Source organism: Trifolium pratense, linkage group LG7, assembly GCF_020283565.1.
Source record: "Trifolium pratense cultivar HEN17-A07 linkage group LG7, ARS_RC_1.1, whole genome shotgun sequence".
NCBI classification, from domain to species: Eukaryota; Viridiplantae; Streptophyta; class Magnoliopsida; order Fabales; family Fabaceae; genus Trifolium; species Trifolium pratense.
Window position 1 is genome coordinate 22342952 of NC_060065.1, and position 23597 is coordinate 22366548.

Below are 23597 nucleotides of genomic sequence, written 5' to 3' on the forward strand. Positions count from 1 at the left end.
TAACTTGGTTTGAACCTCGAGTTGTGTTAACCAACCCAAGTTTTTCTTAGCAATTTTAGAGCTTCGGGTATGCTTTCTCTGGTGCTTTTCTTCGTATTCTTTCTTGTGGGTTCCGTTACTGAAGGTGTTTAGGATGTTTTTGTTAAAGAAAATTGAAGGTTTATGGTGGTTTTATTGATTTTCGAATTTGGAGTAAAAATGGTGGAAAAGATGAGATTTTGGTTTTCTCTCTCTCACTCTCGCCTCCTAATTCGTCCTCTCTCTGTTCTGATTTTTGCTCTATACTTATACACAAAATTGATGCATGTTTGTCCAATGGATTAATTTGAGTTATGATTAAAGTGTGGTTTGGAAAAACAATTGGTATTGCACGTATGAAAAAGAAGAAAAGAAGTGATTGGTCTTTCCTGCTTGCTTGTGAATTTGGTGAAGATTGAGCATGGTTTTGATGAAAAGTTGAAAAAGAGAGTGAGGCTAGCAGCAGGGTAGGGAGAGGCGCAGCACTGTTCATGGAGGAAAGGGAACGTGCACTGTGCTGCTAGCTACAGTGTTCTGTCCTTCTTATTTCATTTTTTTTTGTTTTTTGATAATAATAATAATAATAACAATAATAATAATAATAATATAAGATAAAAAATAAACAAGAAGGGGTGGGGGGATTGACGCAGCAACACAGCTTTTGCTGTTGTTGTGTTGTTTTTATTTATTTTTTATAAAGAACATTTTTTTTTGGATTTTTTTTAATAAAATAATGGAATGTGAGAATAATGAAGAAAAAATAAAAATAAGATGGAAAGTGTGCATGTGAAATGGGTAGGACAAAATTAGGGTATGACATTAGTTACAATCAATTGTGAAGTTAGTTGCTTTATGTGTAAGTGACTTAGTTCACAAGTCATTAGTGTAGCTAGTATAAATAAAGGTCAAGTGTATACTTTGTAAAAAAGAGATTTCGTTGGCCCAGTGTGGATGAATAAATTTTTTTTACTTTGCTTTCAATCATCTTCTTCATGCTTTCATCATTCATCCAATTTTCTAGTTTTTGCTTATCTAGTTATCTTGCCCTATTTTCTGTGTTCTTGCTCATTAGCTCGTCGCAAGCCTATGAGCATCAATCCTGCAACATTGCAAAGCTTGCCTAGATTGTGTGTTACGCTAACAATATCTAGTTTATGATATAATCTAGATTATCAATCTTTCAATCTGTTGTCATCTAAAATATCACACCAATAATAAGAACTTCACACCTCTAGCGCATCTGCATCTTCCTATTAAAGTTGATGTTTTAAGTTTCAAACGTAACCAAAATATTGTTATCACCGCCTCTCCAGGATGACATCGAGTATTACCACCGCCTCTCTACACTGATGTTGAGTATTCTTACCATCTCCATTAACTCTTTATCTCACTCGATACCCATGATGTTCACTTAACATTGTTCTGAATTCTGATTGCCCCATGGTGGACGCCATAATATGAAAGTACCCATGATGCACAGTTTGAGTGGATATCGCACAAGAACAATGTGTCATATATCTATGTATTTGTTTTTGTTCTACAAACAAAATGATGCAGAAAATGATGTATGTTTTATTTTTTTCCCTATCAAAGTCAATAATGTTGATTAACTGCAACTGCATACTAGCATCCATATTTGTGACTAAAATTGACAAATAAATGGCAACTATTTACCATGCAGGTCTACATAATTTAACTAGTACTGATTTGTAGATACATAAGGAAATTTTGTACTAGGTGTCCCGTGTCCAAGCCTAAAATGTCATAACATCTTCAGGTAAAGTTTCAGACTTTCAGTATATATTAATTAGCCACTTGTAACATTTATTTTCCATAGGGCCGGTAGATCATCGGATAATGTATGTGACATTTATATTTTCACACTTTATTATTTCTAGTATAGTATTTTCACCACAAGGACCTTTTTAAAAATTGCAGGCACTAAAATCAAACTTTTTTTTTTGCAGGGACTAAAATCAAAACAAACCGTAATTGCAAGAATCGTTTTCATATTTAAGCCTAAAAAACTATTCTCATTCTTTTTTTTTTGCAACACTTCCCAATCCCTTTTTTTTTTTAATAAAGATTCACTTTAGTTTATAATTAGAATCGATTCAGTCTCTTTTCCTTTTTATTTATTTTAAAAAACAGAGATGCATAGTCTTACTACTACTCCTAATTTCCTAAACTTGTAAACCACAATATAACTACTTTTAAAGTTTAATTATATTACTATATTAAAAATTATTCTTTATGTTTAACTATTTGTTTTAAGAATATAATTTTATTATTTTAATTATATAACTATATTAAAAAAAAAAATATACGAGCGTACTCGTACCTTAGTTTTTTTTAAAAATATCGTACCACGTACCGGTACCAGTACCGAATACCGGTACTGTACCCACACCTATGCAACATATACACTGTTATTCTGTTGTTTAATACTTTTTTTTGGGGGTAGATTTGTTATTTAATATTTTATCTAGTCCTAAATATAAAAAATAGTTTATTCATTAGATACTTTAAAAGATTGATGTATATCTAGTTTATGATTTAATCTAGATCATCAATTTTCAATGTGTTGTGAATTCATCTAAAATATCACACCAATAATAAGAACTTCACACCTCTAGCGCATCTGCATCCTCATATTAAAGTTGTTGTTTCAAACGTATCCCGTATATTCTTAGCGCCGCTTCTCCAGATTGATGTCAAGTATTATTACCACCGTCTCTCCAGGTTGACGTTGAGTATTACCACTGTCTCTTCAGACTGATGTGGAGTATTCTTATCATCTCCATTAACTCTTTATCTCTGAGGCACTCGATAACAACACTTCATGTTTTATCCATCATCTCGAATATTAAAACTGTTTCTATCTTTAGTTTCCACAATTCCAAATTGTCTACGGAAAGTCCCTCAATATCTCACTCAGTACCCAAGATGCTCAATTCAAATTGTTCTTATTTCCCCACGGTGAGCGACACAATATATCTAAAGTATGAAATTTTTCTTATATTAAAAACCGGAAATAAAAGTACTATATTGATGTAAGATGGGCGTGTCATTGTAACACGCGTACCTTTAAACTACTAAACTTGACACATTAATGAGAAAGTGTTTATTTTAACACACATACCTTTAAACTAGTAATTTTGGAGTGGTTAAAATAATGAAAATAAAAAATAAGTTAGATTAAAACCAAAGCACATAAATTCAATGAAAGAAAAGAAAAGAATATCGCAAAAACACAATACAAACAAAAGCTGCACAGTTTAAGTAGAGATCGCACAAGAACAATGTGCCATATATCTATGTATTTGTTTTTGTTCTACAAACAAAATGAAGCCGAAAATGATGTATATTTTATTTTTTTCCCTATCAAACTCAATAATGTTGATTAACTGCAACTACATACTAGCATCCATATTTGTGACTAAAATTGACAAGTAAATGGCAACTATTTACCATGCAGGTCTACATAATTTAACTAGTATTGATTTGTAGTTACAAAAGGAAATTATGTACCAGGTGTCCCATGTCAAAGCCTAAAATGTCATAACTTCTTCAGGTAAAGTTTCAGTATTAATTAGCCACTTGTGACATTTATTTTTCATAGGGCCGGTAGATCATCGGATAATGTCTGTGACATTTATATTTTCACATAAATTGACAACAATTTTTAAGGAGAAAATCTGTTTAATTATGTGATCATATATAAGTGTTAGAGTAATGTTATAGTGTAGTTAAGAGTTTAAGTGTTAGGAGAATTGATGAGTTTCTTATCCAAATTGGATTTAACAAATGTATAGTGGAATTTGGAGTTTATGTGCAAAGCTTCAAAACTGGTGAAATCATATTATAATTTGTTTCTATGTGGATGACTTGCGTCTGACTGACAGTAGAATTGCAGGAATTGAAGATGTGAAGGACAAGTTAAAATCAGAATTTGAAATGTCTGATATTGGTGAACTTTCATTCTTTTTAGGAATGGAATTCTCAAAATTAAAGGATGGTATAGTAATGCATCAATAGAAGTACATATTGGTGAGTTACTAGATAAATTTGAAATGAATAGATGCAAATCAATTTCAAATCCATCAGAGACAAATTCAAAACTAGATGAGTGCAGCTGTGAAGAAAAAGCGGACTCAACCGTGTTTAGACAGATGGTTGGCATATTGAGGTATGTTTGCAACAGCAGGCATGATATTTGTTATTCAGTAAGTGTGATGAGTAGATTTATGCATGATACTTGAAAATCTCATTTGATAGCTGCAAAGAGGATCTTTTGGTATCTTAAAGGCACTTTGGATTATGATTGGAGAGCAGGTTCCATTTCATTAGAGAGAAAGTAATGAATGGGGTCAATAGAGGAACAACTAGCAGATGGTTTTACAAAAGCTGTGAAACTTGACAGATTTGAATGTTTGAGGAAGCAACTTAGTGTCAGAACATTTGAATTAAATGGAAGTGTTGAAGTGTAATTCAAATGTGCTGACTGATGTTGGAGTATCTGCAGAGTACAGATATTCACAGCTTTGATACATTGTTAGTTTGAAGTTAGTTTTAGTTTGTTAATAAGTTGGTTACAACAACCTGTGAGTTAGTTACAACCAATTGTGAAGTTAGTTGCTTTATGTGTAAGTGACTTAGTTCACAAGTCATTAGTGTAGCTAGTATAAATAAAGGTCAAGTGTATACTTTGTAAAAAAGAGATTTCGTTGGCCCAGTGTGGATGAATAGATTTTTTTTACTTTGCTTTCAGTCATCTTCTTCATTCTTTCATCATTCATCCAATTTTCTAGTTTTTGCTTATCTAGTTATCTTGCCCTATTTTCTGTGTTCTTGCTCATTAGCTCGTCGCAAGCCTATGAGCACTAATCCTGCAACATTGCAAAGCTTGCCTAGATTGTGTGCTGCGCTAACAATATCTAGTTTATGATATAATCTAGATTATCAATCTTTCAATGTGTTGTCATCTAAAATATCACACCAATAATAAGAACTTCACACCACTAGCGCATATGCATCTTCATATTAAAGTTGATGTTTTAAGTTTCAAACGTAACCAGAATATTGTTATCACCGCCTCTCCAGGATGACATCGAGTATTACCACCGCCTCTCTACACTGATGTCGAGTATTCTTACCATCTCCATTAACTCTTTATCTCACTCGATACTCATGATGTTCACTTAACATTGTTCTGAATTCTGATTGCCCCATGGTGGACGCCATAATATGAAAGTACCCATGATGCACAGTTTGAGTGGATATCGTACAAGAACAATGTGTCATATATCTATGTATTTGTTTTTGTTCTACAAACAAAATGATGCAAAAAATGATGTATGTTTTATTTTTTTCCCTATCAAAGTCAATAATGTTGATTAACTGCAACTGCATACTAGCATCCATATTTGTGACTAAAATTGACAAATAAATGGCAACTATTTACCATGCAGGTCTACATAATTTAACTAGTACTGATTTGTAGTTACAAAAGGAAATTATGTACTAGGTGTCCCATGTCCAAGCCTAAAATGTCATAACTTCTTCAGGTAAAGTTTCAGACTTTCAGTATATATTAATTAGCCACTTGTAACATTTATTTTCCATAGGGCCGGTATATCATCGGATAATGTATGTGACATTTATATTTTCACACTATATTATTTCTAGTATAGTATTTTCACCTCAAGGACCTTTTTAAAAATTGCAGGCACTAAAATCAAACTTTTTTTTTTGCAGGGACTAAAATCAAAACAAGCCGTAATTGCAAAAATCGTTTTCATACTTAAGCCTAAAAAACTATTCTCATTCTTTTTTTTTTTTGCATCACTTCCCAATCCCATTTTTTTTTTAATAAAGATTCACTTTAGTTTATAATTAGAATCGATTCAGTCTCTTTTCCTTTTTATTTATTTTAAAAAACAGAGATGCATAGTCTTACTACTACTCCTAATTTCCTAAACTTGTAAACCACAATATAACTACTTTTAAAGTTTAATTATATTACTATATTAAAAATTATTCTTTAGGTTTAACTATTTGTTTTAAGAATATAATTTTATTATTTTAATTATATAACTATATTAAAAAAAAATATACGAGCGTACCCATACGTTAGTTTTTTTAAAAATGTCGTACCACGTACCGGTACCAGTACCGGATATCGGTACCGTACCCACACATATGCAACATATACACTGTTATTCTAATGTTTAATACTTTTTTTGGGGATAGATTTGTTATTTAATACTTTATCTAGTCCTAAATATAAAAAATAGTTTATTCATTAGATACTTTAAAAGATTGATGTATATCTAGTTTATGATATAATCTAGATCATCAATCTTTCAATGTGTTGTGAATTCATCTAAAATATCACACCAATAATAAGAACTTCACACCACTAGCGCATCTGCATCCTCATATTAAAGTTGTTGTTTCAAACGTATCCCGAATATTCTTAGCGCCGCTTCTCCAGATTGATGTCAAGTATTATTACCACCGTCTCTCCAGGTTGACGTTGAGTATTACCACTGCCTCTTCAGACTGATGTGGAGTATTCTTATCATCTCCATTAACTCTTTATCTCTGAGGCACCCGATAACAACACTTCATGTTTTATCCATCATCTCGAATATTAAAATTGTTTCTATCTTTAGTTTCCACAATTCCAAATTGTCTACGGAAAGTCCCTCAATATCTCACTCAGTACCTAAGATGCTCAATTCAAATTGTTCTTATTTCTCCACGGTGAGCGACACAATATATCTAAAATATGAAATTTTTCTTATATTAAAAACCGGAAAAAAAGTACTATATTGATGTAAGATGGGCGTGTCATTGTAACACACGTACCTTTAAACTACTAAACTTTGACACATTAATGAGAAAGTGTTTATTTTAACACACATACCTTTAAACTAGTAATTTTGGAGTGGTGAAAATAATGAAAATAAAAAATAAGTTAGATTAAAACCAAAGCACATAAATTCAATGAAAGAAAAGAAAAGAATATCGCAAAAACACAATACATACAGAAGCTGCACAGTTTGAGTGGACATCACACAAGAACAATGTGCCATATATCTATGTATTTGTTTTTGTTCTACAAACAAAATGATGCCGAAAATGATGTATATTTTATGTTTTTTCCCTATCAAACTCAATAATGTTGATTAACTGCAACTACATACTAGCATCCATATTTGTGACTAAAATTGACAAGTAAATGGCAACTATTTACCATGCAGGTCTACATAATTTAACTAGTATTGATTTGTAGTTACAAAAGAAAATTATGTACCAGGTGTCCCATGTCAAAGCCTAAAATGTCATAACTTCTTCAGGTAAAGTTTCAGTATTAATTATCCACTTGTGACATTTATTTTTCATAGGGCCGGTAGATCATCGGATAATGTCTGTGACATTTATATTTTCACATAAATTGACAACAATTTTTAAGGAGAAAATCTGTTTAATTATGTGATCATATATAAGTGTTAGAGTAATGTTATAGTGTAGTTAAGAGTTTATGTGTTAGGAGAATTGATGAGTTTCTTATCCAAATTGGATTTAACAAATGTATAGTGGAATTTGGAGTTTATGTGCAAAGCTTCAAAACTGGTGAAATCATATTATAATTTGTTTGTATGTGGATGACTTGCGTCTGACTGGCAGTAGAATTGCAGGAATTGAAGATGTGAAGGACAAGTTAAAATCAGAATTTGAAATGTCTAATATTGGTGAACTTTCATTCTTTTTAGGAATGGAATTCTCAAAATTAAAGGATGGTATAGTAATGCATCAATAGAAGTACATATTGGTGAATTATTAGATAAATTTGAAATGAATAGATGCAAATCAATTTCAAATCCATCAGAGACAAATTCAAAACTAGATGAGTGCAGCAGTGAAGAAAAAGCGGACTCAACCTTGTTTAGACAGATGGTTGGCATATTGAGGTATGTTTGCAACAGCAGGCATGATATTTGTTATTCAGTAAGTGTGATGAGTAGATTTATGCATGATACTTGAAAATCTCATTTGATAGCTGCAAAGAGGATATTTTGGTATCTTAAAGGCACTTTGGATTATGAATGGAGAGCAGGTTCCATTTCATTAGAGAGAAAGTAATGAATCGGGTCAACAGAGGAACAACTAGCATATGGTTTTACAAAAGCTGTGAAACTTGACAGATTTGAATGTTTGAGGAAGCAACTTAGTGTCAGAGCATTTGAATTAAAGGGAAGTGTTGAAGTGTAATTCAAATGTGCTGACTGATGTTGGAGTATCTGCAGAGTACAGATATTCACACCTTTGATACATTGTTAGTTTGAAGTTAGTTTTAGTTTGTTAATAAGTTGGTTACAACAACTTGTGAGTTAGTTACAACCAATTGTGAAGTTAGTTGCTTTATGTGTAAGAGACATAGTTCACAAGTCATTAGTGTAGCTAGTATAAATAAAGGTCAAGTGTATACTTTGTAAAAAAGAGATTTCGTTGGCCGAGTGTGGATGAATAAAACTTTTTTACTTTGCTTTCAATCATCTTCTTCATGCTTTCATCATTCATCCAATTTTCTAGTTTTTGCTTATCTAGTTATCGTCGCCAGCCTATGAGCACCAATCCTGCAACATTGCAAAGCTTGCCTAGATTGTGTGATGCGCTAAAATATCACACCAATAATAAGAACTTTACACCACTAGCGCATCTGCATCTTCATATTAAAGTTGATGTTTTAAGTTTCAAACGTAACCAGAATATTGTTATCACCGCCTCTCCAGGCTGACATCGAGCATTGCCACCGCCTCTCTAGGCTGACATCGAGTATTACCACCGCCTCTCTACACTGATGTCGAGTATTCTTACCATCTCCATTAACTCTTTATCTCACTCGATACCCATGATGTTCACTTAACATTGTTCTGAATTCTGATTGCCCCATGGTGGACGCCACAATATGAAAGTACCCATGATGCACAGTTTGAGTGGATATCGCACAAGAACAATGTGTCATATATCTATGTATTTGTTTTTGTTCTACAAACAAAATGATGCAGAAAATGATGTATGTTTTATTTTTTTCCCTATCAAAGTCAATAATGTTGATTAACTGCAACTGCATACTAGTGTAACGACCCAAAATTTAGTATTCGTTATTTAATTATTTTATTTCGCGAGGGCGTGATTTATAATTAAATTATTAAGCGGCGAATAATCGTTTAGCGAGAACGTAAGTTAATGAGCGAGAAGTTATGTTGATTGGGCCTTGGGGCGTGTAAGTGGTAATTGGGCTTAGCCAATTGGGCTTTGATCCATGAGAATAGAGAGAGCTATAAGTAGCCAAGTCAAACCATGAATAGTCTCATAAGTTGCAATTCTTGAGAAAGAGCAAGAGGAGGAGCTCATGAGGGAGAGGGAGAGCTCGTGGGAGAGAAAGAGAAGAGCAAGCTTGTGGATTCGTCGAGCTAAGGTACGAGAGTTAGATTACATATTCGTGAGTGATTCGAAAGAGGGGAGGATGTCGATTCCTCCATTCCCAAACTCTTTCCACTCTATTTTCTTGTGGGTTTTGTGGGTGATTTTCTTAATGGAAATTGGATTCTTTTGATCCTAACATGTGTAGTGAACTCATGATAGATGAGGTAAACAACTTTGGGAAGTTGAAAATGGGTATATGTAGATGTTTGATCAATGATTTGCATGTTTTGTTAAACTTGCTTAAAATGCAAGAAATTGGTATGAATTTGTAAGTGTGATGTATGTGGGTGTTTGTGAGTGTTAATTAATGTTCATAAGTACCATATATGCTTGAATTAGCTGTTTATAAGAATTTATAACATGTCTAGACGAATTTTTGAGTGGATTCCATGTTAAACCGCCTTAGAAAACTCAAGAACAGATATTTTCTGGTGTGGTTCGCTACCTGTTCGCTACAGCGAACATGCTCGCTACGGATTCGCTATCTGTTCGCCATGTACCTGTAACCCTCTGATGTAGTTCGCTACCTGTTCGCTACAGCGAACATGTTCGCTACGGGTTCGCTACGGGTTCGCTACGTGTTCGCTACGGATTCGCTTAGCGAACAGCACTGTGACAGCAACTTTTTGATAATTGTTTTAAGTGCAATTAGGCACTTGTAACATGGTTTAAGGGTATCCTTACATGTTTGTTGATACATGTTGATGTCGTTAATGCTTATTGTTAATCGTTATATGATTCGCACGCGTATGCAATGACTTGTAGTTCAAGTGACTATGTTTATGTTTTAGCATTAATTTGCAATGTTAAGGAAATGATGTGTGTTTTATGACATAAGTGTAAATGAAACTTTATGTGTATAAAAATGGTTATGCAGATAATTATCATGTGAATAATTATGATTTGAGTGATAGGATATTGTGTTATCCTAATGTGTTAGATGTTGGAATTGTGTTTCCGCATTCATAATGAGTAGCTTCGAGCTAGAAATATCATATTGATGATATGTGTAAACATACATGCATTCATGTATATATATGTTGAATTGGAAACTAGGGTTCCAATAGATTTAAATGGATTTTTGAGTCCATAAGGAAGCCGAGGATCGGATTTGATGAATCCATAAGATCTAGAGCTGCTATCCAGCAGGATATAAAACTGTTTAACTTATCCATGAGGGATATGAAGGTTTGGTAAGTTCCGAACAATCCGGCAAGATGTAAAACTGTTTAACTTATCCATGAGGGATATGAAGGTTTGGTAAGTTCCGAACAATCCGGCAAGATGTAAAACTGTTTAACTTATCCATGAGGGGTAAAAGGCAATTGGTACCACATGCATTAGTCGTGTCTAGGGATGACATGACATTGGATAATTGGCATTAGATGCATTAGGGTAAATGCACATGTATTTGATAATTGTTATGTGACATTATCTGATTGGATCGTAATGAGTTTTCCGTATGTGTTAAGCTTTGGTATTTACTAATTGTTTAATACTGTGATTGTTGCCATGTCTTGGTATATGAGCAGAGTCCGTCATGACTATAAAATGAACAAGTGTAGAGTCCGTCATGACTATAAAATGAACACTTTGGTAGTGTCCGAGAAGACGTGAAACTATATGATTGGTGTGTTTGTAAATGAATGATTAATTGGTAGTCGTATTTGACGATGTATGTGCGTGAGTTAGAAATGTATGATAGCGTGTGAAGTGTGTAGTATACTACTCACACTTATATTTATGTTTATGTTTTCTAACTCTCTGCTATGTGTAATTGCTGGACCTTTGGGGGTCCAGGTTGACAGGTTATGTGTTAGCCTCGTCCGAGTGCAATGGTGAAGCTCTGCTCTGATTGAGACACGGGAAAAAGGGGTTTTTATATGTATATGCATGTAGTCCTCTTAGTATACTCTGTTGGTCTTAAGCTTTCATTTGAAAAGTATCCGTTTTGTATAACTAATAACGCATCGTTCGATGCGAGGTTTTGTTTTTAGTTCATTCGAATATTTTACTAGATAAATGTATTAGTATTATCTTTGAATGAAGTTTGTGATATTCAAACCAGCGCTTTATAAATCAGATTTTTAATTTTTCCGCTGCGTATTTTCGAAAAAGATTTTATAAAGGCAGAGATAATTAAATAACGGGTTTGGGTGTTACAACTAGCATCCATATTTGTGACTAAAATTGACAAATAAATAACAACTATTTACCATGCAGGTCTACATAATTTAACTAGTACTGATTTGTAGTTACAAAAGGAAATTATGTACTTGGTGTCCCATGTCCAAGCCTAAAATGTCATAACTTCTTCAGGTAAAGTTTCAGACTTTCAGTATATATTAATTAGCCACTTGTAACATTTATTTTCCATAGGGTCGGTAGATCATCGGATAATGTATGTGACATTTATATTTTCACACTATATTATTTCTAGTACATATTTTCAGCTCAAGGACCTTTTTAAAAATTGCAGGCACTAAAATCAAACTTTTTTTTTGGCAGAGACTAAAATCAAAACTAGCCGTAATTGCAAGGATCGTTTTCATATTTAAGCCTAAAAAACTATTCTCATTCTTTTTTTTTTGCAACACTTCCCAATCCCATTCTTTTTATTTAATAAAGATTCACTTTAGTTTATAATTATAATCGATTCAGTCTCTTTTTCTTTTTATTTATTTTAAAAAACAGAGCTGCATAGTCTTACTACTACTCCTAATTTCCTAAACTTGTAAACCACAATATAACTACTTTTAAAGTTTAATTATATTACTATATTAAAAATTATTCTTTATGTTTAACTATTTGTTTTAAGAATATAATTTTATTATTTTAATTATATAACTATATTAAAAAATATAATATACGAGCGTACCCGTACCTTAGTTTTTTTAAAAATATCATACCACGTACCGGTACCAGTACTGGATATCGGTACCGTACCCACACCTATGCAACATATACACTGTTATTCTGTTGTTTAATACTTTTTTTGGGGGTAGATTTGTTATTTAATACTTTATCTAGTCCTAAATATAAAAAATAGTTTATTCATTAGATACTTTAAAAGATTGATGTATATCTAGTTTATGATATAAAAGCACAGGCAAACCATTCACTAATTTGTGTGTCCAAAGTGATGGGTTTTTTAGTCTCGTTTTTCCTCAATCTTTCCTTATTGTTACTCCATTTTCTAAAGCTTTTGATAACAAGAAAAATTATTAAAATTTCCGGTGACATTTTGATGACTCTTTCTTGTCTAATACTATATAGAAGCTAATTAATTAAGGAAAATGTAAACTAATGCTTGTGTTGTACTCCCACCGGTCTAATATATAAGGAACATTTTAGAAAAAAAATTTGGTCCTTTTTTATAAGAAACACTCTTTAAAATTATTCTTTATTAAATAGATAATCTCTTTTATACCCTTATTAAATTGTATAAAATGCAACTTATTCCAATGTTATGCATTAATTACATAGATATATTTTCAAGGTTAATTTTGGAATAACACATAACATTTTAAGATTTTTAATAAAAAAAATAAGCATAATTGGTATGTGTGTTTTTCTCAATGTGTTCCTTGTATATAAGACTGGAGGAAGTATAAGTTAAGAAAAATAAAAATATTAAATAATTTTAAAATTTGTGTAATCAATATCTTTAAAATATAAAAATGATATTTCAATACATAAATTACTTTTTTTACTTAACTCGTGTCCAGAAAACACTAGTTAGCAGCATGACTCATCAAATTAATTGTAATGGTAGAATAATTATTTTTTTTTTGACAAATGAAATATTATTACCAAAAAAAAAAACAGCTCAATTACTCCTCACATCATTTTGGATATGAAGAGCTATCTGAGGGGATACATATGACAACCACTCCTTATTTGGTACATACAAAGCCCATTTGGCTATATTATGGCCAACCCTGTTACCAACCCGCCCCACCAAAGAGAATTTTTCTCATCCTACCCACTCACTTTCTCCCCTATCTCCTAGTAATTCGGAAAATGTTTTCCGAACTTTTTATAGTGTAAATTTTACACTAAAAAAAATGTTCAGAACGTATTTTCCGAATTTTTGTTGCACGCTAGGGGAGTAAGTGAGAAAGTGAGAAAGTGAGTGGGTGGGATGAGAAAATTTCCACCAAAGACACAAACACTTGGTTTAGCCCAGTAATCCCTAGGGTACGATTTCGTCTACAAAGATTTCACAACTATTTGCGCATCCATCTCAATAATCATTGCTTGACCCTAGAATCGATCGATATACTTTGAGTTGCTTTCTTTGCTTTTGTTGATATAACATTAATTTGAGTTGCTTCCTTTGCTGTTCAATTACCAGTTGCAAATTTCGCTGCATCTGTTCCTCAAGACAAAATAAATAAATAAATAAATAAATAAATAACAAGGAAAAATTACAATTTTAGTTTCTTAATTAATTTAGGTAATAATTTAGTCTTTTATTTTTTTTTTCGTTATTTTTATCATTTTATGTCTTTCATCCATTTTACATATAGTTTTTTAAACTTTAAATTTATGATTTTCTTTTGAAGCATAATATATATTTATGATTAAGAGCGCAAAAAAAAGAAAATTTAAACCTCCAATTGTCGTTGATTGCTCCTTTCAACCTCAAGTTGCAATTGTTGTGATTCCGCTATTTGCCTTTGGCTGTAAGGGAGTAGAAAATTTGTTAAATTTAACTTGGAGAAATACTTGCATACATTTTGCATTGACATTTTAGTGTCATAGAAGAAAAAATGAGAAGAAAAGGGAATATGGACAATAAATGAAGATCTTAAAATAAATCCTAGGTTATATCATAGTTCAATGAAATCAATGTTATGTTACATTTTGACTTGAAGCTCATTAATCCCATCTGTTCTCTTCCTTTCCTCAGATGTTCCTGAAACACCAAGGTAAATAAATATTGGAAATTTTTATAATATTTACAACAAAATTAATTTATTATTGATGACCATTGAGGACTATATATACACACACAATGATGATTATGAATTGTTTTGGAAAAGTAGTGATAAATGTGTAATTAGAATAAGGGATATTTTATAAAAGTAGTGAGCAGACGATATAATTGATAAATTAGGTGATAGCGGGTAAACACCGGTCAAATATTGTTGTCAAACTTCACTTCACAAATCATTAGTTGGTCTAATGATGATTGACGTTGGACTTAGTAGGAAGGATCACAGTTCGATCTCCACAACTACAATCGGAAGGGCTAGAGACTGAAATCACTTAATGTCAGAACTTACCTTCGAATCAGATTAGGCAGCCCAATGGACCGAATACTGATGGTGAAAAAAATATATTATTGTCGAACTTCAAATTTAACCGAGATATCGGCAAATAGTTCTCAATTGTAACTCCCTTATATTTCTTCAAACGATTACGCTAAAGAATGAACTTTGTCCCTCAATTACACGTTTCTTAACCATTCAAAACAATGTTTTTTTTTTACACAACCATTCAAAACAATGTTAAGTACATGTTTAAGTGTTTTGAGCTTCTAAACTAAGAATTATACATTAAAAAAAAAGTAAGACAAAATTCAATTTTCGTGTTATAAAAATTCTTCTCTCTATTAAAAAATAAATTAAAAAAATACGATTAATGAAATAGTAAAATTGATTAGTAACACAACTCAATTTTTTGTGTCATAAAAATTCTTCCTTATATTTAAAAAAATATTATTTACCGTATAAATACGGTCAAGAGTACAAGTTGCATGTATTTTTTATGTGACAATGTGTGTTCTTAGCATAACTCTGGCAAGTAAATTACCTTTCAAAGCTTTGTGAGTGTGTAATGTAGAACGATATTTCTGCAAGAAAATTATAATAGAAATATTAAATAGGAACTTAGTAGTTAATTAGCACATATGCATATTAGCAATTGTGTGATAAAAATAAATTAAACTTACCTGCAAATGACTTTTAACATGAGAAATTGTGAGCATATGATCCAAACCCATCATCTGTAGTATAGCCTTAGGCTTTGCCTCTGTAATTAATTAATCATCAATGATTAAATTAAGCTCCAGATAAGATGTAATTAATTAAGATCATGAGTTATCTAAACTTACTTTCTGGACCACCAAGCTGGTTGACTGTCATAATAAATGGCTCATGCAATTCTTTTGTCCATCTTAATCTTCTTTTACCCTTTGAAGTTATCTTTGAGTCAAAGTTGGTAGATGTTGCAAAATCAAAGCCATAAGGTGAAGATTTCTTGTCTTGATTTGTAAATGATTCCAACTGATGATAAGACATTTATGGCACAGTTTAGTTTAGGAGAAAATGAATAAGGATGTACTATGTTACATAGAAATTGGTAGGTGGATCATTGGATGAATGATTTTAATACTTAATCAAAATTTCCTTTTTAACCACCATATGGATTTTAATGCCGTGTGATTTTTAATGACATGTATAACCGCAACGTAACTGTATTAAGAATCGCATTTGACAATTTGGACGTGTGATCATTTAAATTTTATCACTTAAAATTATAACTTAAGAACCCCAGTTCCCAAAATGCTTATCTCAACTTTGTATTTCAAGCATGTCTCAATCATTATTTACGAAACAAACTAAAACTCTATTATTGTAATTAAATAATGTAGTAGCACGGTGGTGCACTTGCCATGACTAGTCGCTATGGTGTGATCTAACATAAACTTGTGATATTAATATACAAATTTAAAATGTATTAAGAAAGCTAGTAAGAAGTAAGTACCTGATATCTCTCAAAGGAAATTTCAAGGGACTTTTGATTTGGGGCAGAATCAGTCTCCACCAACTTCTTATGTTGTTGTGGAGACCGGGACTGCTCACAAATTGGCTTGGGAAATTTACTACACTTTTCAGAAGAAATACTATCTTCATCATCACTGCTACACATTAAAGATTCAAGACCCAGTTGAAATGAGGTTGTAGGTTGATCTTTAGAGGCTTGACAAAGCAAAAAAGGTGAGTCTGTTTTTGTTGTCATGCAAAATTCATTGTTCCAAATAGGAATGTCAATATTATGATGATAATAATAAGTTTCATTTGCATTTGATTCATGAATAATAGCTTCTAGAGGAGTGACTATGTTGTAAGGCTCAAAACTTTGATGTTCATATAATTCCCATTGATTTATGTGCATTTTGGAGCAATATTTGATGTGAAAGGAGTTGGTTTACTTTACTTCTTATGTTCCTTTACATGCCACGAGCCTAATATAGAAGAAGAAACACAACAAAAACATCATGAAAAAAAAGTGTCCTTATTTAGCGGTTGTCAAATACCTCATAATCATGTAACTCTTTGTTTTGTTTTTTTTTTTTTTTGAAACAATTCATGTAACTCTTTGAATCTTTCCTTTTCTTTTTTGTTTAAGCAAAATCTTTCCTTTTCTTATTTTTTTTACTTCCATTGACACTTTTTTCTTTCATTATATGACTTATAATATTTTAAGAGATTAATCGTTAAGCACATGGTTCCTTAGGTTTTTTTTTTTTTTATAAGAAAGCTTTATATTAAGCAAACAAGCCAATAGAGAACACAGACCAGACCACTAAGGATTGCATGTATTATGTAGAGATCAGAATTTGAATCATGATACTCTCTCACTTATTCACTTTAAAAAGTTATTACTTGACAAAAAAATTTGTTATGCAATGACTATGTAAAAAGTTTATACACATGCATATTGTCAGTTCTATAGGTTACCTTCGAAAATATCTCCACAAATATTTATATGGCGTGAATCTTAACCATTAATTTGAGATTAGACTTTTTAATTACACATTTATAAAATTGATTATAAACGATCTCAACCATTAATTTAGATCTAGTTGATGTCATTATCCGCAAGTTATTGCATCAAATTCATTTCCAAATTTTTGGTATAAAGTAAAGAGCACAAGTTTATTTTTCTGTTTTTGAGATTTGTAAATTGTAATGTCACGGGACCAGTTTCTTGAGGGGTACTCCCTCTACTCTTTAAGAAAGTAGATAAAGTGCATTTATATCATGAGAAAAAACTACCACATTTCCACTTTTATTCTTATCTTTTGTTGGAAATCGTGAAAACAGTGTAATCATTAAGGGTAAACATAAAATATTAATAATAAACATAATAAATATGATAGACTTTTACTTATATTTGAGACTTTTAAATTTTTTTTTTTTCTACTTATATTCGAGGCCGGAGAGAGTAGGATGGTACTCTTCAAATTTGTGGAAAGAAATCACAATCTAAATAGTTTCTGACCAATGAAACATAAATATAACTGGATTGTTTTGTAGTGTAGTTGAATAAAATAAACAAGAAAAAAACAATCAAAGGACATGTCCTAGCTTTTCTAACGCACTTTCTTTTCAGTTGAACAAGTGTATAAATCCAAAGGAAAAAGTTATAGCTAAATAATGACGACATAAGTATAAGATACAACTGACAATGACAAATAAATGTCGACATTTGAAACAACGAGTGTTTGTTTGATTGATTTTGACCTTGTAGATTTATCAGGATGTTCGCGGTGCGGTTTAATTCGATTTTGAATATAAAAGTTATTCTAACTGCGAGATAAAAATTCATGCGATTCAATTTGGTTCGGTTGATTTCTAAAGTGTATAGTTAGTAAAGTGAAAATTCATGAGTGTGGACAATGCTACTCCTTCGTGACACTATAAATAAAATTACGATTAATTATATATTTAATATATCTAGACTATATTATAGATGAGAGATATAAATATAATAATGAAGCTGTTGCTCTATGTTGGAATATTTTATAATATTCCAATAATATTATGTGGGCAAATATCTTTATATAATTATATTAGCTATTTATCAATTAGGAGCCTTAATTGATTAAGTGATCAAATAAAGTTAAAAAGCTAATTAGATTTCTATTTAGAATTAATTAAGTAATTAATTAATTGGATATGGGCTCAATATGAGTGGATGTCAGGATGACCCATTTCGGAATAATGGGAACCCTAATTGGCCATCACACTATATATAAGCTATGGTCCCCAATATACCGGACACACTGCATATTGAGTCTTCTCCCCATCTGAAGAGTCCTAAAGACATAAGGAGTCCTGGTTGAGAAAGAACCACAAGCCAACGGGTGTTCGTCATCCGATTCTGTTTCAGGTCAGTTCATCAAATGGATTCATCTATCCAGATATTCCTATAATCCTTGATAAATCAACATGTCGTAGATCCTGTTTTATATACATGCTCATATGTTTGTTTGGCTTCCGCACTAAAGTAAGATTATGGATTTAATCTTTATTGTTGAGCATGTTTTATACGATTAATATTATAAATTAATTCCAACAAGTGGTATCAGAGCGGGTCTTCATGTTTGTTTTATTGGGATTATTTGCGGTTTGTGTATAAACCTTGTTGATGATGAATTATATTTTCTTTTATTTCGATCGAACTTGTATTTTGGCGTTCAACAAGTTATTCTCTTTCTGGATCAAAATATTTTTGCGATATATTATATTGATTCACCCGGATCGCAAAGTCAAATCATTCTATGTTGTTATATGAAATCAATTTGTGATTACTATTATATAAAGAATTGATTTTGTATATAAAGAAATTTATTCTGCTTGCTTTCATATGAAAGTTCTTTAAAGGATGGTTTATTTAATTTCCATATTCATGGCCAGCGCTAGATTACTTGGCTAAAGTTCTTTACTTTATTCATAATTTGTGGCAACTTAATTTGCACTATTGTTTGTTACTGTCAATTCATTATTAGATTGAATAAGGCCAGTGACTAATAAAGTTTTTGTTTTAATCTAGTCTGATTTCAAATTTGGTTCGGTATATAAGATGCAGTGATTTGTATATTTGCGGACTATATGTATCTGCAATATTCAGTTTTTGTCAAATATAAAAGATTTGATCCTTTGGTATATATATATTTGACTTGCAAAGAGTTTTATAATAGTAATTTTTCATTCATTCAATTTGAGTATTCAGTGATTTTAATTTCTTGGTAATGATTAAGATCAATTACGGGACTGTTTGGAAAATATAGTTTTTTTTTATGAATTTGGATTAAGTTTTCTAATTTCCAAATCAAATGTTTTAGCTTGACTCAGGAAAAGTTTGTTACATAAAATAAGGATTTATATTTGATTTGAAATTATAAATTGATTCGCATTAGTCTTATACTTAAAGTTGTATTTTGAGAAATAAGGTATATAAAGATTTGGTAAATATATATATTTGGTTATTATATATAGGGGCTGCTAATTTAGACCCAGTTGGGTCTAAATTAGCAAGGTGCACCTTTTGAGTTGGACAAAAATACCCATTTTTTAATTTTTTGGAAGAATAGAGCAACAGGGGCATTTCTGTAATTTTACGCAACAGTACACGCGCCCCCACTTCTTTCCCCCCCCCCCCCAGGACACGTGGCAGCGTGTTAGTGGCCAAGATCAGAGCGCGTGCATCACACGCGCCGACAAACGCGCGTGGTGCTTGCTGGATGACGCGGAGAGAGAAAATTCTGAAAAAGGCAGGCCACGTGTCATGATGTGATTGGCTGCGTTAATTTTTTTCCATTTTATACTTTAAACTCGATTATTTCGTCGTAAATTAATTTTTTATTTTTTATTTTTTATACCAAAATTCATAATTTTTTTTTCTCTACAAATAGAGACTTGGTTTGTTTGATTTGGACACCGAAAAAAAAACGCAATTTTTCACTACTTTAAACTCGATTATTTCGTCGTAAATTAATTTTTTATTTTTTATACCAAAATTCATAATTTTTTTTTCTCTACAAATAGAGACTTGGTTCGTTTGATTTGGACACAGAAAAAAAAAACTCAATTTTTCACTACCTTAATCTCATCAAATAACTAATAATCAACTTACTGAAACCATTCTACCAGCAAAATGGTTTCAGATTACAACTCTCTGAAACCATTCTACCAGATAAATGGTTTCAGAAGCAAACACAATTAATAAATTACTCACTGAAACCATTCTACCAGTAAAATGGTTTCAGAATACAACTATGTGCAACCATTCTACAAGCTAAATGGTTTCAGAAGCAAATAACTAATAATCAACTTACTGAAACCATTCTACCAGCAAAATGGTTTCAGATTACAACTCTCTGAAACCATTGTACCAGATAAATGGTTTCAGAATACAACTATGTGCAATCATTCTACAAGCTAAATGGTTTCAGAAGCAAATAACTAATAATCAACTTACTGAAACCATTCTACCAGCAAAATGGTTTCAGATTACAACTCTCTGAAACCATTCTACCAGATAAATGGTTTCAGAAGCAAACACAATTAATAAATTACTCACTGAAACCATTCTACCAGTAAAATGGTTTCAGAATACAACTATGTGCAACCATTCTACAAGCTAAATGGTTTCAGAAGCAAATAACTAATAATCAACTTACTGAAACCATTCTACCAGCAAAATGGTTTCAGATTACAACTCTCTGAAACCATTCTACCAGATAAATGGTTTCAGAAGCAAACACAATTAATAAATTACTCACTGAAACCATTCTACAAGTAAAATGGTTTCAGAATACAACTATGTGCAACCATTCTACAAGCTAAATGGTTTCAGAAGCAAATAACTAATAATCAACTTACTGAAACCATTCTACCAGCAAAATGGTTTCAGATTACAACTCTCTGAAACCATTCTACCATATAAATGGTTTCAGAAGGATTTCGGTGTCCAAATCAAACGAACCAAGTCTCTATTTGTAGGAAAAAAAAAATTATGAATTTTGGTATAAAAAATAAAAAATAAAAAATTAATTTACGACGAAATAATCGAGTTTAAAGTAGTGAAAAATTGCGTTTTTTTTCGGTGTCCAAATCAAACGAACCAAGTCTCTATTTGTAGAGAAAAAAAAATTATGAATTTTGGTATAAAAAATAAAAAATAAAAAATTAATTTACGACGAAATAATCGAGTTTAAAGTATAAAATGAAAAAAATCACGCAGACCCATTCATATGCTGACACGTGGCTGCCTTTTTCAAAAGCAAAATTTTCTCTCTCCAGCTTATATTCTAGTGTGGCGCAGACAGGATGATCTGATAGATCAGGATGATCTGGGCTGTCTGATTGATCAGACAGTCTTAATGAGATCACATCTTGGCTGTCTGATGGAAATCAACGGTCTGTAACCATGGTCCTTCCGTACGCGCGCGACACTGGATCCACGTCTATTAATTGTTTAAGAAGGTGGGGCGCGTGTTGTTATTTTTTTTTTTATGTAAAATTACAGAAATGCCCCTGTTGCTCTATTCTTTCAAAAATTAAAAGAATGGGTATTTTGGTCCAACTCAAAAGGTGCACCTTGCTAACTTAGACCTAACTAGGGTCTAAGTTAGAAAACCCCTTATATATATATGTATTTTATTTTTATTTTTTTAAATCAATTACCTTTGAATAGCAATTAATAAGGATTCTCAAAATACTTTGATCATATTTGATATGCACAGAAATTAAAGCTTTGATTCTTTTAAATTTTGGGAAAATATCGATTCTATAATTATTTGTTTATTTATAGAATATAAAGTTTTGGTTTCCTTCTGTTTTGGAAAACACAAGTATAGAATTTTCATTCGTTTATTTAAAGAATCATTTAGTATATGTGAATCAATTGTAGCATGAATATTTTTGGTATATATAAGGATTTAATTTTAATTGAAATTAAATATTTGGTTTATAGCATGATTATGATGTTTAAGTTTATTATTATTAAGCTTCCACAATAATTTTTCTTTTATCATGCTCTTCGGATATATTTCATATTAATTTAATTTGCTTGTGAGTCTGTTCTCACGTTAAGGGATGTCAATTAATCTTATGATTATCAGGTGGCATCATAAAGAAATATGGTCTACATTTTGTGGGTAGTACCTTGTAAATTTAAGACTTTTCCCATTTGATTTAATAAATTGTCAGGTGATTTTGAATGAGTTGGTTGAAACAACAAGTTGCAAAAGTAACCTCTGTTGCGTAGATTTGATTCAGTTAGAATCACATAAGGATGTATAAAATTATTCATGCAAACTATTTTGGTCTACCAAAAGGTAGACACAGTTCGGTCGAATAATTACATACATATATATTCAATTCATTAAATTGTCTAGTAATTTTGATTGAGTTTGTCGAAGCAAAAAGTTGCATAAAGCAACCTCCGGTGCGTAGACCAGATTCAATTGAAATTATAAAGGGTGTAGTATGAGATTATTCATGCGAGCTGTTACGATCGGCCAAAAGGAAGACGTGCAGTTTGGCCGAATAATTACATACCTGTGATGGTAAATGTGTGGTGATTATAAAGTTATTTACCATGTGGATAATAGGATGCCAAAAGATGACTATTATTTGACAGGACTTATCACCAATGTTTGATCATTGCAATTGAGAGTACCGCTTGCAGTTAATTCTTACAATCAAAAGATTGGGGATTGATGGTGCGCTTGGTATCTTGTTTGTCTTATAATTTACAAATAAAGAAGTGCACGTCTCTATATTAATTTATTAACGTGCCTAATAAAGTTGTGTTCGTGTAGATCCATATAAGTATTTAGTGTATTACATTCATACTTATGATGATAAACATATGACGATTATAAGGATTTATGGTTTATATGGTTTATAAATATTGACCGTCAGTGTTTGATCATTGTCACAAAATATCACAAGCAATTGATGTGATTTTCTAAGAGCTTGACATCAATGGTGCACTAGGTATTTTGGTGAGTAATTTTTTTATTCTCTATAGACAACTATAGTTTATGTATATCTGCAAAATCATGTTAGAATTTTAATTCTTAAAATTCTATTGTGTTCTTGGATCTAAACTTATGTAAAGATGGAGAAACTCAAATTCTCTCACTATTCGGTAACTTTAAAGTGAGACTCAAGTATAAAAGGCGAGTATACTCCGAACGACATAGGTCATGATCATAAAGTTTTGAATTCGAGAGACATTTGAGGTATTATTTAAGATGACATAATTTTTGTCAT

The 23597-nt window shown here is 31.5% G+C and overlaps 1 protein-coding gene across 1 annotated transcript; it reads right to left on the reverse strand.

Moving 5' to 3' along the window:
• Positions 1-13295: 13295 nt before the first annotated feature.
• On the reverse strand, positions 13296-16743 carry LOC123898707 (myb family transcription factor PHL5-like). Its single transcript, XM_045949722.1, has 7 exons — positions 16291-16743; positions 15638-15809; positions 15476-15555; positions 15337-15376; positions 14383-14437; positions 14133-14202; positions 13296-13891 (listed from the first exon to the last, which is right to left on the reverse strand). The coding sequence occupies exons 1-7, from the start codon at positions 16699-16701 to the stop codon at positions 13763-13765; spliced, it is 957 nt and encodes a 318-aa protein (XP_045805678.1). The 5' UTR covers positions 16702-16743; the 3' UTR covers positions 13296-13762.
• Positions 16744-23597: the final 6854 nt, after the last annotated feature.

What these genes read in the sequence shown, in the direction of transcription:
- LOC123898707 (XM_045949722.1), bottom strand. Translation starts at nt 16,701, where the DNA reads ATGCACATAAATCAATGGGAATTATATGAACATCAAAGTTTTGAGCCT. An exon ending in CCAGCTTGGTGGTCCAGAAA is followed by an intron (nt 15,556 to 15,637) that starts GTAAGTTTAGAT and finishes AATTAATTACAG; the next exon opens with AGGCAAAGCCTAAGGCTATA. An exon ending in CACTCACAAAGCTTTGAAAG is followed by an intron (nt 14,438 to 15,336) that starts GTAATTTACTTG and finishes TTGGTGTTTCAG; the next exon opens with GAACATCTGAGGAAAGGAAG.